General features: G+C 38.7%; 1 protein-coding gene across 3 annotated transcripts in view; it reads left to right on the top strand.

Annotated features, from left to right (window-relative positions):
* Positions 1–12126, top strand: part of tsga10 (testis specific, 10) — a 29235-nt gene extending 17109 nt beyond the window's left edge. For 2 of the 3 annotated variants that reach the window (XM_059028819.1, XM_059028820.1), the window contains 11 exons: positions 348–463; positions 1033–1187; positions 1794–1849; positions 3270–3438; positions 4167–4277; positions 4816–5001; positions 5722–5931; positions 6630–6832; positions 8626–8736; positions 8856–9011; positions 10129–12126. In XM_059028819.1, coding sequence (XP_058884802.1) covers positions 348–463; positions 1033–1187; positions 1794–1849; positions 3270–3438; positions 4167–4277; positions 4816–5001; positions 5722–5931; positions 6630–6832; positions 8626–8736; positions 8856–9011; positions 10129–10153 — 1498 coding nt within the window. In that variant the 3' untranslated portion in view covers positions 10154–12126. The remainder of the gene's footprint in view (positions 1–347; positions 464–1032; positions 1188–1793; positions 1850–3269; positions 3439–4166; positions 4278–4815; positions 5002–5721; positions 5932–6629; positions 6833–8625; positions 8737–8855; positions 9012–10128) is intronic. The other variant, XM_034012566.3, reaches the window with a different exon arrangement.
* Positions 12127–16846: the final 4720 nt, after the last annotated feature.

Here is a 16846-nt window from a genome sequence, read left to right as displayed (position 1 = left end):
CCTGATATAAAGAGTTTACTTGAAAACAGAGTGTATACTGTAGTATGGGTTGAGAATCTGATGATAGAGATACAGAAAACCATTTTCAGTTGCTCTATAGTACAACAGCTTAAAAAAAATAAAACTTAAATTGTTGTTACTGGTAGTACCTGTCAGAGTTATCTGATTCATAGTATTTTGAGCTTCATGAGATCAATTAATCACGCCTTAGGCTTTAACTCTGACCCTTGTTAAAATAAAAGATGTTAAAATCCCTTGTCATCAACATGACAATTGAATAATCTTTGTGAAAACTGAAACATTCACTAAACATTAAAATCATGTCTAACATTTTTTACTGGTTACAGAGCAACAAATAAGCAAATGGAGCAGACCCTAAATGAGAACCAGCTTCGACTGTCAGTGAAGATCAATGAACTGGAGGTTTCTCAGGAGAAACTCAAACGAATGGAGGAAAAAAATGGTAAACAAATAAAAATAAGATCTTGTATTTTAATGATATAGATCTTAGGAACGGTAATGCATAAAGTTTACTGGCACATTGCACCTATCCAATGAAAATGACACGTGCTTGTTTAGACTGTGCTGTACAGACGCATGCCATTTTAAGCTGCATCTTAAGAACTGTGCATCCAGTCAACATTTACACTGTTAACAGCTGGTTGATTTAACTGTAGCTTGTTTTGTGACCCTACAGCAGGTAGCTCTGCAATGTGTAATAACTGAAACCTGCTGTGGGTGTATTAACCGAGAATTAGGTACAGTTGATCAGGAACAATATGCATATCACATAGTAAAGCAGATAAATATGAAGTTTATACATACTGTATATACTGTAAAGGTGTGATTTTCTATCCAAGACTGGAAACATTTCTGATATGTCACAAGGAAAATGTATTCTGAAATTTTATCCAGGTAGCCTAAATGGTTTATTAAGGTGGTAGATTTTAGAGAGGGCCTGTTATCTGAGGTGTTTGAGGTGTAGCAGGTTCATGAAGTGCATTTTAATCTGTTTTGTCCTTTTGTGCACAGATTTCCAAGCAGTGCAGATTGCTTCGCTTCGAGAAGAGATCCTCAATCTCCAGAGTATTATCACCTCACTAGACCAGGATAAGGACTCCTTACAGGAAACTGTGGATACAAAGACTGAGCTGATCTCTGCCTGTCAGAGTGAGATAGAGGAGAAGGTATTTTTCAGAAGAAAGGAAAAAAAAGTAGCTGCTGTCTAGGCCAGAAAGTCTGGGATTTTCTATACCATTTTTTTCTGGCATGGTAAATCTCAGAGACATAAATCCTGCTGGTCTATGGTTTAACATGCTTTCAAGTGGCAAAGAAAAAGTATTGGCAACAAAACAATGGCAATATGAGGTTACATTGTACAGTCATTGATCACTTCTAATATGATAAATATAGTAGAAAGCACATGGATTGTGTGTTGAGGTGCTGTTATTGTACGGTTGCCGATTTAACAGTTTAAGAGTGTGGGAATCCATTTGCCTGATTTGGGGACTTTTTCAGGCACCTTTGGGATGTCTCAGCTGAAGTAATAATTTAAGATCCAATGGGTCATATTCCCAAACATTTCTGGAAACATTTAATTGTTTGATATGTTTTATTCATTTTACCACTTTTCAAAGCATTGTTTAACATGAGAGAATGTGTATAAAACATTGTTTCAAACAGTTTTGTGAATATAGGGCTGGATAATTAATGTGTATGACTGTGCTTATAACTGTTAAACATAATAGAGCATTTAAAGAATGTTTTGAAGTATTGAAATTATGTTTTTTAAGGAAAATTTCATCAAGGATTTGAAAATTTCTATTGAGAAAATGGAGACTACAGCAAAGTAAGTTTAAAAAAAAATTGGTCATGCCCCCCCCCCCCCCCCCCCTGCCCAGTGAGCTCAACAGCGGACACCTGTAGGACTGGCCTTTGTCCTCTAGAGGTCAGTAGCTCTCTGATATCCGCTCTTCAGTTCTTGGGTGTAAAAGAGGAAGCTGAGCTTTTCCTGAACTGTGGGGAATTGCTGCGGTGAAGGGGAAAAATGAATGGACATTCCAAACTGGGGAGAAAATCGGGGGTAAAATAATTGGGTAAGCTAAATAAAAATAACTAAATCAATAATATATATATATATATATATATATATATATATATATATATATATATATATATATATATATCTTGGTCATGTGCCATTTTTACTTTTTCATAGAACACAATTAACATGGTTCTCTTGCAAAACGAAATATTTAACACCCAATTAATCCAAGAACTATTTACTGCACATTTTACAATAAACCAGGAAAAATAACGTGGTAGTATAATACAGTGCTCCCCAGCTAAGAAACCTCTCTTCAATCCACCACACCTACAATTCACCAGATTTGAACAGAAACAGTATTTACTCTTTGAAACCACAACATTTTTGGCTGACGTTACTTCGCTTCTTAAAAGTGGAAGCATAGCGTACTGTCTGTAGTAACTATATCTGCAGTATTCTCCGAACAGTGCATTACAGCATTGTCTGTCAAAAAACAGTTGCATAAGTTACTCACATAATTGATCAACTGTTTATTAAAATTATCCATACTTTTTTTTCTCATTTCAAAATCCATGTAAAAACCAATAAATTAAATCCATCTCGGGGTTCTAAGACATATCCTGAACTCATTTATACCACTTGCATTCCTTGAATCTAATAAAAGATAATGAGTGCCATGTCATAATTTGTTTTGTATAAACTTGTACTGCTGTTCCAGGGTAACTTTTGGAAATGATACATCCAATAGTCTCAAAGGTTAAAAAATCTGCTATCCTTTCCTATGAGGTTACAGAAGTCTATTACAAACAAAGAAAAGGGGCCTGGTCCAAAAAATAAGGTAGAAGTACATGGAACTGTTCTAGACTGCTGCTGGCTTCTTTAAAATACCAATTCAAATGTATTTTCTTCATAAAACAATCTTTGAATAATTCTTCAGATAAAGCTTATCAGGTAACCATCGTTATCTCATTGACTATTTGCAGTTTGCTTCAGAGAGGGTGTTGAAATCAGAGCATTCTTGTCCCTGTTAGCTAGTTACATTTCTGGTGCATTCACAATGCTGTTTTAGTGAAGTTATTAAAATGATTGAAGTGCTTTTAGCTTTGGCTTCTCTGACAAGCATAAAACCGTTTTATCCTGGAAAGCTAGTTTAATACAGTACTTATCCAGCGATTTGTATTCTGGAGATAACAGTGATTACATATATATTTCAATGAAATAGGAAGTTGAATGAGACTGTCAGCAGTCGGGAGAGAGAGATTAGCAGTGTCCGCCAAGAGCTCGACTCTGTGAATGAAGAACTTGCCAAGACAGGCAGAGCCAAAGAGGCTGCTGTGCGGGAGTGCAGCCAGCTCCAAGATGCCCTTTCCAAGGCCAGGCTTGAAAACCAGGTAAATGTGCCAACATCACAAACTGTTCTATATTAAGCACCCAAACACGTTTAAAAGTAGAACTCTGGTTTGTTAGTTTAGTTCAATCAAACCATTATTTTTAGATTAAAAAAAGCTAAAGTTGGTGTGCTTCAACTCAAGGTTGGGTGGTTTTATTTTAAAATGGATGTTATTTTGGAAAATCTAACAATAGAACGGTTGCAAATCCAAATTATGGTGCATTTTTAAGAAGATGCAGAGCTTGATCTAAGAAAAGCAATTCTCTCATTTCAGCTGATTAAAACTGTACTGCTCCATCAAACTCTAAATAAGAGAACGCCATGGAAGGCATAAGGCTTGTTTCTCGCATTGCCACTGTTTGTGTTACTTATGTGCTGTCAGTGCATTACCTTCCATGAAACAATTAAACAAAAAAATATTTAAAATAAATTAAAAAGTAAATATTAAGTGCATAATCAGGAATTTGAGCCATTGGTTTCTGTTTTAAATTGTGTGCAATATTTCTTCATTGATCATCTATTAGGAATTCCTAGCATAGCGAAGTCTTTCTTTGGGGACTGTCCCTTACACTATAGACTCAAGATGTAATGATTTAAAATGACTAAAACACTGTTTAAATACAGTGGTAAGCATCTACTTCTTCTTAAAAGTACTCAACACCAGTCTTTTTTGCATTGCACATTTATAAGCGTGATTGTAAACATAACATTTTGAACACTTTGCCTCAGTCCCTGCTCCGCAAGTTGGATGATTCTGGACAAGTAGTTAACAACCTGAAGCTGAAAGTTCAGGATTACATGAACGATGTTGCACGAGTAGAGAATCTGCTTACATCTAAGGTATGTATTTTTATAGAGGGACTTGCAACATAGATATGGTAATACCTTTTTTCTATTTTCAATAAATTTATTTAAGAAAAATCAATGTTGGTTAGTTTCAGCTATATTAGAAATGTTTTCAGAGGTATAAAAAACTTTGATAAATGGATAATAAAATAGTCATTGTGCCTAAAATCATACGCCTCAAATGTAATTTGCTTATCGTCTTTACTGTCAGCTAACTTTTTATCAGGTTTTTAATTATTTTGACTGTTTCTTATTGCAAAAACAGCACAAAGAACTTACTGCATGGTGCACTGATGTAGTAAATTTACTTTCTAATCACTACGTGTGTGTATGTGTGTGTGTGTGTGTGTGTGTGTGTATATATATATATATATATATATATATATATATATATATATATATATATATAAAATTGTGCTAAGTCTGTGTTGGGATGATAGATACTGCCTCAGTAAATTAATTAAAAGGTTTAAACCAAGCGGACCAGTTTAAACTTTGTAATTGAGCAATGCCCACTGTGCTGTACACATAGGATAAGGAGAACCGCGAGCTCCTGGATAACTACTGTCGAGCCGTGTCTCAGTCTGAGAACTGGGAGAGCAAGGCACACAAGATGGAAGGGGAGGTCAGCTCTGTGAGGCTGGAGCTTCTTACCAGCGAGTCTGAGAGGCGAAGATTGAAGGAAAACATTGAAACCCTGGAGAGAGATCTTGATGAAGTAAGAATTATTTTTATTTTTTTATCTTGTCTGCTTTTCAAATGCTGGCTTTTTAAAATAAAGCCACAGCTCTCTGTCACACAGTAGAGATAAGGCTGAATTAAAGTAAAACAAATCCATAGTCAAATTAAATAATTACAATTTTTAAATTATTTAAATACCAGTACATCTTGAATAAGCAGTCATGTGTAAAGTTACCTTTCAGTTTGACATGTGCCCTACTATAAGATAGCTGCCATATTGGGATAATGTGACACTTTTTGTGAACTATAACAGCCTAATGCTTTGAAATATGTGCTTCATAACAGGTACACAATAATTTTTATCCAGTAAATCTAGCATTGCTTAAAACTTAACATATGGCTAAGGTGACCTTATGGCTCTGTGTTCAGCGGGATAGGTTGTGATAGTTCAGGCTTTTCAACTCACAACCCAATGCATTCATAGTCCTGCTTCTCTTAAAGGTAAGAATGGTACCTGAGACAGGTAAAGCGTACCAGAATGCATTGGGTTGAAAAGCGTGAACTATCCCAAACTGTCCCGCTGAACACAGAGTCATATGGTGACCTTACATATGGCAGATCTCTTTCCAATATCCATTTTACTTCATGTTTAGAAAACATTCCAACTGATAGGCCAATCCTCTGACATGATCCAGGGATGCTTTTTTTGTTTGCGAAATATTTCTAGTGATTTGTTTCTGTATTTTCTCTGGCTCAGTCCTTGGTGGCGGAAGATGCCTGTAAAAGTCAGATTTCCCATCTGAACAAGAGCATAATGAGGCTAGAAGATGAGCTGAGACAGACGCAGTCACAAAAAGCGTCTGTCTTCTCAGATCTGGAGTCCACAAGGGAGCTTTGTATCAAACTGGACACCAGCAAGGAGATGACAAGCAGACAGCTTAGCTCCAAGAACCTGGAGATGGAACAAGTATGTATCTCTAAAACAGAACTATTGTACACTTCTATATTACCTGAGCACACTGATATTATCCATGTTCCAATGAGTAAACTGCTACTGTATATACAGCTATGGACAGAAAATGGAATGTGCACACTGTTGTGTAAATAATATATTATTTCTTAGCAGACGCCCTTATCTAGGGCGACTTACAAGATATCATGTTATTTTTACATACAATTACCCATTTATGCAGTTGGGTTTTTACTGGAACAATCTAGGTAAAGTACCTTGCTCAAGGGTACAACAGCAGTGTCCCCCACTGGGGACTGAACCCACAACCCTCCGGTCAAGAGTCCAGAGCCCTAACCACTACTCCACACTGCTGCTAAATGGGCTGTCCCTCAAATTACATTAAGGACTGATATATAAAAACTGCATCTCTCTGTTGCAGCTTCAGTCACACATTTTTTATAATTATAATAGACACTCAGTTGTCAGGTGCCTTCATATCCAAAACAGCACAAATAACTTACATTTTACATACAGTAGATCAGTCTCAAAAGTGACTGTGGACCATTGTGTAGAACACATTTCCCACCCCCTAGGTAGCAATGAGTGAGAAGTGGTCACATATCTTTCCAGAACAATTTAGACATCTCGCAAAATTGATTTCCCCACAGATATTTTGTTGTTTTACAGTCGGGTTAATTGTCTTCTCTTTGCAGGTGCTGAATGAGCTGGAATCGAAACGCTCAGAAATCGAGCTCCTCAAGAAGCAGCTGGCAAGTGAGAGGCTTTCCATGAAAAACCTGGAGAGCTTGCTGGTAACCAACAGAGAGAAGGAATATCACAGCCAGATGACCACTCAAGAGAAGCTGTCTGAGATCGAGCTGCTGCGAGACAAACTCACGTTGGCCGACAGCAAGATGTAAGTTCTCAAACAAGATAGCTTTAATAAAGGCTTTGACCTGTCATTGCTGACATGTCTGCTCTGTCAAGGGAGGGGCATTCTCTTTTTTTCTATCTCGGCTGATGTAATGTAATTCCCTTTTGCATGTGGTTGGAGGTATTGGTTCTCTTCATACTTTAGAGAAAAGGACAACGTTTATTAACAGAACATTTCGGACAAGAGGTGGCACTCAGTGCTAGCAGATAGAAAGTATTTAGAACTTAGATCTGTTTTAATTGCTATAGATTCAAACACATTTTTTAGTTGTCCTTTGTTTTGTGTGGGGTGCAACTGCAAAGTACATTGTAGCACTGACTGCTGTAACAGGGCAAAAGTACAAGTATCAGTAGGGTAAATGGGGGTCTGTTTAGTTTAACTTGACCTACATTGCTGTGCAGCATAATGACTAGGGGTCTACTTAAATCGTGGTAAATTTACGTATTTTTCACGGGTATGTTGCGGAAATAAATTAGGATTTTGCGGACATGTTTAAACATTAAATACACCTAAGTAGACAGTATTTCAGAACACTATAAAGCCTAAAAATAGTGGTACTTGCTTCCTTACTAAAACACAGTGCTGGCATTTGTTAAAGGCAAGCATGCAGCATCCCCCCTGCAGGTGACTTGCCCATACATTGAGACTGCACGTCTGCATCCACTGAATTGGTTGGAAGTTAAGGCAAAGCTTTGCCAAGTTATACAGATGTGGAAATCGATTAGAAACAGCCCAAAAACTCGGCTACACAAGGGCATCTGGCATACTTTAATAAAGGCAATGTATGCAGCACGTTCGTTGTCATGTTATTTGTCCCATCCAATAATTTATTTTATTAGTACCGAGTCAAAACAAAGAAGACGTGGCTATTCGGGTCTAAAATTCCAACTGTAAGCAGCAGGTTGAAGCGAGGTGGCTGTGCTGGATCGTTTTAGTACTGATTTAACTTGCAGACAGGAATACTTCTTGTCTGTTCTGACTTTCCAGTTTGGTTTCTGAAAGCTGTTTATTTTACGTTCTGTTCAGCAGCCTCTGTAGCCTTTTGTTTAATGTGTGATTCTGAAGCTAAATAGCGATCGATCGTATTTTCTCCAAATACACATTAAGATATGGAAAACAATTACCTCAGTCTGCATGTAGTTTCTTTGTGAAATATCTTAAAACGATCATCAGCCGAAATATACTTTGCTTTTTTTGTCGTCCATTTCTACTATTTTCCTTCCAATGCTGAAAACTAGATTTTAGAACCTAAATCAAAACAATGCAGCACCAACTTTGTCCCGCCCCCTCCTGCACAGTACAGGTCACATAAAAGCAGTAAAGACGCACTGATAGGCTGAAAACTTTGTCATTTGAATAGTAAATAAGAACGTTAACTGCTTTGGAGAATTTATTTTGTAAATGTTACTTGTGGACATTTTTGTTTGTTTGTTTTTTGCTTAAGTGCAGTGCACACGGGACGGCAAAGGAATAAAAAAGGGCTATCTGCAGAAGGAAGATACGTAGTTTGCGTCACTTGCGTTGTGCAGTAGTTCATTTAAACAAGTTTTCTTTTTTTTTTCCTCTCCGTACTTGTTTGTATGCATTGGCCCCTAAGAGGTGAATTTCGCGGTGACCCCTCAATTTCACGATTTCCGCGAAATCGCGATTTAGGTAGGTCCCTAATAATGACGCATCTGATTTTAATAATGTTGTTTGTTTGTTTATTTATATCTTTGTTGGAGCTGGAGTTCGGCATATTTTAAAAAATTGGTACTTATTCTTTTTTTTAACAGATTAAATCAAAGTCGTGAGGTTGCTCAGGTCAGAAGCAAATCAGCACAGTTGGAAGCAGAACTGGAATTGACTAATCGGCAATTATCAACCGAGCGGTTTGAAAGGCAAGTGTACGTCGATTCCTGTATCTAGTGTTTTTAATGTGCTTCGACTGTTCGTGGTGTGGTATGAGAGTCATGTGGGGATGTGGCGTGTGTTTGAATTGATTGAATTGCTTTTTATCCTTCAGGGAGCGCGCTGTGAAAGAGCTTCGTCGCCACGGCCTGTCTGCCTCACTAAGCTCCACCTCTCCACCGAGAAGGTCCCTCAGCCCCAGAGCCGCCTACTTGCCTGAACGTTCCTTCCTGCGATCCCCAGAACGCTCACTGGACAGGTCATTCGACAGGTGAGAGGAAGGAAGGCTCAGCATTCACACTGATATCTTATATTCCTTTGGTAATTTTGATACAGAAAATTGGCCTGTGTTCACAAAGTATTTACCTTAAGGGGTAGATGTACTAAAGTGTCGCAATCGATGCAAACCAGAAGGAAGTGTAGTGTGAAATGTATTAAACAAACGCAACGCTGTAGCATCATTTTAATAAATGCTTTGCAGCCGTAGTTCTTATTTGCGCTTTAGCCTTAAATGAACATGTAATTCTAGGCGTTCCTGCAGAAATTTGCAAAAACAGGGTGGAAATTTGCAAATTAGGGATCAAAAATATTGTAATGAGATGTACTAAAGCTGCGGGCAATTGCGACACTTACAATTGCATCAATTTGTTAAGAACTTTTGAAAGCATGTTTTAAACAGTCGCAATTGTTGCTAGCATTTCCCAGTCCGCTTTTTCTCCTGTGTTGCCAGTTGTGCTCAATGTATTTGAGACGAACACCCAATTACCTAAGTTAGGGTGTACTTACAAGCCTTGAAAATAAATTTCTATGACATTTCTGGTTTTCCCAGCATGTTGGGAGCAATAGACTGCGCACATGTGCCACTAACCCCTCCAGCTCATTCTGATCATCTGTATAGGACCATGATCTATTGTGCATTAATTGTCTAGGCTACTAAGTAGACCTTAAAATAATCTTTTATTCGCATTGTACCCAAAACACATTAGTGTTATTGTAGCGCAATGATTTATATTTAAAATACATCAAGAACTGTAAATGTATGTGTGTGCGATTTTATTGTATTGTTTTTAAACCCGACACCTCCTTATGTCAAACATGTCCGGTTTAGCGAGGGGCTACTGTATGATTATGAAAAGCTTTTTGGGGATGAAGGTTGGGGCCCCACTATAGAATCTGATGGGATTAAACTGCCTTTCATTTTTTTACATATAGAACAGTATTAAAATAGGTAAAATGAAGACGGAACAGAATGCATCCCATTTGTATTTTTTAAAAGTTCATTGAAATTAGCCCTGTGAGATCACATTACATAATCTGAGTTTACAAATGCATTAATTTATCCTCAAGTATTGATGTATATGTATTTACAGTATTTTATGTTCTTTCAGGAATGTTTCTTTCAGGGACTTCTAAGACTACACTACTGAAAGAGGAAACACGATTGTTACCACAAATCAAATGTTCTGTCTGAAGATATTATACCTTTACTGTGAAGAAAACTTGTTTTTGCCAAAAATATTTTTTCAGGTAAATAAAAAAAAAAAACCTAGGGTTTACAAACAATAAAATAATAATATATTTGAGCAAGACATAATCTAAATGTATTACCTTTACTGTATTTTAATAAGGATGATTTTTAAATGAGTTTTAAATACACATACATGCATACAAACATACTGTGCATAGTGTAGATGCACATCTTATATGCACACATACATGCATACATAAGTACATTACATACATGAGTTCCCATTCATTTTAACACATTTTTATAGGAGAATGATAAATGTTTACATTTGAATAGAGAAACAAAAAAATGTCTGACTGTAACAGCTATTTCTAGATGGATGTTCCCATTGGTTCATCTGAAAAGATATGACATTAGAAAATGGATCAGTGATTTCCTTTAACCTGATTGGTCAATACGAGGGCTTTAATTTCTGGTAAAGAACCTCAAATCGTATCTTTCAGACTATGTTTCATCACTGTTCCAAATCAATACGCTAGAAAATACGGAAATACAGTATTTATGTATTTTACCTTTTTTCTGCTTGATGAAAGAAAAATCTCTGTTCTTGTACACACCCTCTGAATGTTGTCTGTCAATGTTTCCTCACTGTCCTATACGTGCAGTCTATCTATTTAAATTTAGTATAGCAAATAAAGTAAAAAATCAAATAAAATCAAGAATAGTGTTTGCTGTCAGCATCAATACAGTCACCACAATAGCAATGAGTCTCCAGTTTGAATGACGAGTTGAAGAAATCAAACAACTGGATGCAGTCTGATTACTTTCAGCAGCTTCATTTCAGCATATCACAATAACACACAGGACAGTGCTCTCTTCTTAACAAAGCCAGGAAGGAGGCTTTGGATAAACGTTATGAACAAGCTACTGAACAAACAGCAGAAACAGAATTAACACATTAACACTACGAGATATTTTTAATTTACTATTTTTAAAAAACTTTTCTTATTTTTTTTTTATTTCACTAATACATTTTAGGACCTAATGGTAACTTAAATACTGAAACTTACACAAATACACACCCTCAAAGTTAGCTGTACTTTTATTCTTCTATATGTTTTACAAACCGTTCACAAACCATGTCCACTTTTCTGTACGAGGTGTCTGAACTGAGGAACAGCTTCATCGGCTTCATCGGCTCGAGACATTTAACAGCACGAGGTGAGCCATACCAGATGGTAAAGCCCTCTTATTCCGGTTCTATTGCTTAAATAATTAGCCATCAGCATAGACAGAGTGCAGCCTTACCAGTAGTCTCAAATGCCTCCTATCTAGAGTGATCACAGTTTCACTGAATCATCTGATTTAGGTCACATTTTAACAGCATTGTTATACTGTACAGTGTTTTCCACAGCATTTAGGACTATTTCAATCAACATGTATACTAATTACAATTTAATCCAGTGTAATGGCATGTTTTAAAAATATTTTATGAGTGATGGCCTTTTACCTCTATTCAGAATTCATAAAGCAAACTGACATTTTAAAGGAACAGGAGTAAGACTTAATAAGTATCTTGTTGACTTTGATACTGACCATAAAACTCCTTTGGTTTTATGGTCAGTATCAAAGTCAACTAGATTTTGACACTAGTTGACACTGTGAATGCAAACTCTCAGCTGAAATTATATGTATAGTTGTCACTCAGATTCTAATTGGGACATTTTATTGGTGCTGTATTATAATATTTATTATGAACAATGAATTAGTTATTTTATAACGTTTGTGGGTTTTTTTACATTACTAAAAATTTGTATGCATTAACAGAATTTATGCAAGTTTTTTTGTTGAATTCTTTTCAGTAATGTTAATTTTTTACATACATGCGATAAATGCAATTATTTTGTACTTTATAGGACTGAATAAAATATATCTATATTTAGTTTGTTATTCAATCTTTATTCTTTATGAATGTTACTCTATAACTCATTGAAGGCAGAAATTATACACAAAAGCTGTGCACATTAACAAAGGCACCTATCTGAGAAAGATCTTTACACGCATGCTTAAGTATTTAATTCGATTTTCATAAGGCCCCTGCAGAATTCCAAATGTACTGTATACTTATACATGTACTAGCCCACTGACATTTTAAATCCGACTTGAAAATGAGACAAACCTGGTAAAACAATTAAATAAAAAATGTAAAAATATTGTCATGCATTAGCAGTACTCTTTTTGATAGCAAGAGTGCTTGCTTATAAAACTACTGTACACAGCTGCAGCAGCAAGTTATCTGACTCCACTAAAGTCATATAAACATTTACTTACTGTAAGTAAACAAAATGAATCATATGAACCTTAATCTTTCTAAACCATTTGTCCTGGGATAGTCCCACATGTTGCAAGGAGCTAATGTTGCAATCTAATCCAATTTAAATGGCCCACAACCTCCGTGAAAGTACCAGAACCTATTATAAGGGGTGGGGTGTGGTGTGATGTGCAGGGTGAGTCATACAGTCAGGATTCTGGAGGGAGCGCTGCATTGGCTCTGGTGCTCCCGCAGGTTAAGGAGGCAGAATCGTCACGGACTGTTCTCATCGCGCTACAGCAGCAGACCCTACCGGCCAGGTGCCTAGCGAGCTCAGGGACACCTGCAAGGCTGGCCTTTGTCCTCCAGAGGTCAGTAGCTAGCTGACATCTACTCTTGTTGAGTTCCTTGGTGTAAAAGAGGAAGCTGGCTTAGTCGTGGGATTGGAGGACAGTGACTGAACCTTCACTTCCCTTTAAGTACGAAATGTAACCATTACCTAATATCTCTTACAGCCCAAATTATGTAAGCACTTATATCAAAGCTGCTCCTTTAAGAACCTTGTATGCGTCAGACGTCCTCTCCACCCGCAGGAGACAAATAAGAAAGTTTACAAATGAGAGGAGGCCATTCGGCCCATCTTGCTCGTTTGGTTGTTAGTAGCTTATTGATCCCAGAATCTCATCAAGCAGCTTCTTGATGGATAACATGGTGTCAGCTTCAACAACATTACTGGGGACTTGGTTCCAGACTCCCACAATTCTCTGTAAAAAAGTGCCTCCTATTTTCTGTTCTGAATGCCTCTTTATCTAATCTTCATTTGTGACCCCTGGAACTTGTTTCTTTTTTCAGGTAAAAAAAGTCCCCTGGGTCGACATTGTCTATACCTTTTAGAATTTTGAATGCCTGAATCAAATCACCGCGTAGTCATCTTTGTTCAAGACTGAATAGATTAAATTATTTTAGCCTGTCTGCATATGACATGCCTTTTAAACCTGGGATAATTCTGGTCTGGTTTTTGTAGAGAGGTGACCAGAACTGAACACAATATTCTAGATGAGGTCTTACTAATGCATTGTAAAGTTTTAACATTACTTCCCTTGATTAAAATTCAGCACTTTGTCTAGATGAAGACATTTCTCCTAGGTCTTTTTCATAGATTCCTTCTTCAATTTCAGTATCTCCCATATGGTATTTATAATGCACATTTGTATTACCTTACACTTTGCTCTATTAAATGTCATTTGCCATGTGTCTGCCCAGTTCTGAATGCTGTCTAGATCATTTTGAATGACCTTTGTTGGTGCAACGGTGTTTGCCACTCCTCCTATTTTTGTGTCGTCTGCAAATTTAACAGGTTTGCTTACTATACCAGAATATAAGTCATCGCTCCATTTTGAGGTTTCTCCTCTAATCAGTACTTTCTGTTTTCCACATGTTAACCACTCCCTAATCCATGTGCATGCATTTCTTTGAATCCCTACTGCGTTCAATTTGAGAATTCATCTTTTATTATTATTATTATTATTATTATTTGTTTATTTAGCAGACACCTTTATCCAAGGCGACATACAGAGACTAGGGTGTGTGAACTATGCATCAGCTGCAGAGTCACTTACAATTACGTCTCACCCGAAAGACGGAGCACAAGGAGGTTAAGTGACTTGCTCAGGGTCACACAATGAGTCAGTGGCTGAGGTGCGATTTGAACCGTGGACCTCCTGGTTACAAGCCCTTTTCTTTAACCACTGGACCACACAGCCTCCTTTTATGTGGGACTTTGTCAAAAGCTTTCTGGAAATCTAAATAAACTATGTCATATGATTTGCAATTATCCATTGTTGATGTTGCATCCTCAAAAAAATCAAGCAGGTTAATTAGATACGATCTCCCCATTTGCAATTTTGTAGTCTGTCGGTACAACCCCTGTCTCAAGAGACTGTTGCACGATCTTGATTAGTGGTTTGTAAATAACTTCTTTCATTTCCTTGAGTATTATTGGGAGGATCTCATCTGGCCCAGGGGATTTGTTTATTTTAACAGCTCCTAGTCCCTTTAACACTTCTGCCTCTGTTATGCTAAAGTTATTTAAAACTGGATAGGAACAGGTCGACATGTGGGGCATGTTGTCCATATCCTCCTTTGTAAAAAGTAATCATTTAATATATTTGCTAATTTTTTCTCTTCATCTGTGATTTTGCCGTTTGTATCTCTTAGACATTTTACTTCCTCCTTGAATGTTCTTTTGTTATAATATTGGAAAAAAAAATTGAATTGGTTTTAGCCCCCTTGGCAATGCTCATTTCTATATCTGTCTTGGCCTTTCGAACTTCCTTTTTGACTTGCATTTGCAGTTCCAAGTACTCTTTCTGTGTACTTTGTTCTTGGTCCCTTTTAAACTCTCTGTAAAGTGCCTTTTTTCTCTGAATACGAGTGACGCATAAGACCCAGCGCCATTTTCTCTTTCAGCCTTTGCCTGAGGAAGGTGTGAGCTCTGACTTTAAGTCATAACTACGGAGATAAGTTGATTTAATGCTGCATCACAGAAGTGTTGCTGAAGAAGTCCTATGTGGCCTCAGCATTTTGCACGCGCCTGGGTAGCTACAGTAGCATACTGGTAGCATACCAGTCCAAGCTGTTGAAGGCTCTGTCACTGAACACAGGCCCTCGTCCCACTGGTTGGACTAGTTGAGCTTAGTCAATAACCACCTGCTCCAGTTGTCTAAGTACAATAGGCAGGCATTGGGCAGGAGTATGGCCACGTTGGTAGCAGCATGAAGGCAGCTCTGGCTTTCTCAGGCCCAAGTGCCTGACAAGTACAAGGTGTCATTGCTTGATGCACAAGTAACACTGGGTTATACATTTGGACACCAGTGGATGAGATCCTAAAGCGCTCTCACTGAGCACAGGAAACTTCCAGGGAGTTGGCAACGCCTCCTCCCCAAGCAGAAGCCCCAGCCTATAAGCTGGCAAAGCAATGGCGAAACAGGCACCCTCAGCCCCAGAAGCAGACGCAGGCTCATACAGACCCTGCTAGAGCTAATATGCAGAACTGCTTTCAGGGTGCGCAGCACGGAGGACAGCACAATTACCGGCACCCTGCTCCCAAGCAGCAGCCGCAGGTGCAAGTCCCTGTGAGCCAGCAATCCTAGGGTTTGCTGCCACAGGTCCAGGGCCCATTCTATCAGGCCCACCTGGATTATTGGTGATCACACACCTCAGAAACCTGGGTGCTTACCACCATCAAGGCCGGTTACTCTGCAGTTTCATTTTGGCCCTCATCCCTTTCAGGGCATGATCGTAACAACGGTCATGAAACCTCAAGACACTATTTTATTGTCTCAGGAGGTATTGGCCCTACTGCAAAAACAGGCCATTGCAATTGTTCACTCACTCAACGAAGGGTTTTACTCCAGGTATTCCTTGTATCAAAACGGGATGGAAGTCTCAGACCAATCCTCGACCTCAGACATCTCAACGTGTCACAAGGAGAGAGTTGGTGACCATAGACGCTTCCAACCTAGGTTGTCGCGCTGTCTGGAATGGCCAGGGGGTGCAGGCGTGTGGAAACCCCCATGGAAGTGTCTCTACTAAATGCTTTAGAGCTGCGGGCAGGTCATCTGGCCCTGCAGCAATATTCCAGGGAGATACAACGGAGACGCTTACAACACCACAGTGGTGGCTTATATCAACCACCATGGTGGTCTCCGGTATCCCGGTCTCAATCATGTTGCCCAGAAGCTTTTGCTATGGGCTCATGAAACCTGTTTTCAGTAAGAGCAGTTCACCTGTCAGGGTGAGGAGATGGCCCCCACAGTTCGGTATGCCACTTCACGCGGAGGTTGGAACCTCATCTAGGAGAAGTTCAGGTGTGCGGAGATACATTTCTTTGCGACCCAGGAGATCACCCATTGTCTCCACTGGTATTCCCTAATGGAGAGTGTTCACCCTCTTGGCATAGACACAGTGGCCCACAGATGGCCCAAGACACTGCTCTATGTTTTTCCATTGTTGCCACTGCTCACACTTTGCTTGGAGAAGATGGAGACCAGGCTTGGGTGCACTTAGTAGCCTTGAAGTGGCCAAGGAGGACCTGGTTCTCGGTACTGGCACAGCTCCTATGCGGTCAACTGTGGGTTTCCGGCCCATCGTGACCTGCTGAGTCAGGCGCGGGGCACTCTGTGGCATAGACCCCACAGTTCTGCAGCTCTGGATCTGGCCCCTGAGTGGAAATGTTTGAGTCACCTCGGGTTATTTGACAAGGTGATTGTCAGGGCAGCGTCTACATGCTCCCAGTATGGGTACAAATGGGTTGGCTTCCAGACGT

The sequence above is a fragment of the Acipenser ruthenus genome, chromosome 8 (assembly GCF_902713425.1).
Source record: "Acipenser ruthenus chromosome 8, fAciRut3.2 maternal haplotype, whole genome shotgun sequence".
NCBI classification, from domain to species: Eukaryota; Metazoa; Chordata; class Actinopteri; order Acipenseriformes; family Acipenseridae; genus Acipenser; species Acipenser ruthenus.
The sequence above is the reverse complement of the archived record's forward strand: the minus strand, read 5'-3'. Positions and strand labels throughout refer to the sequence as shown.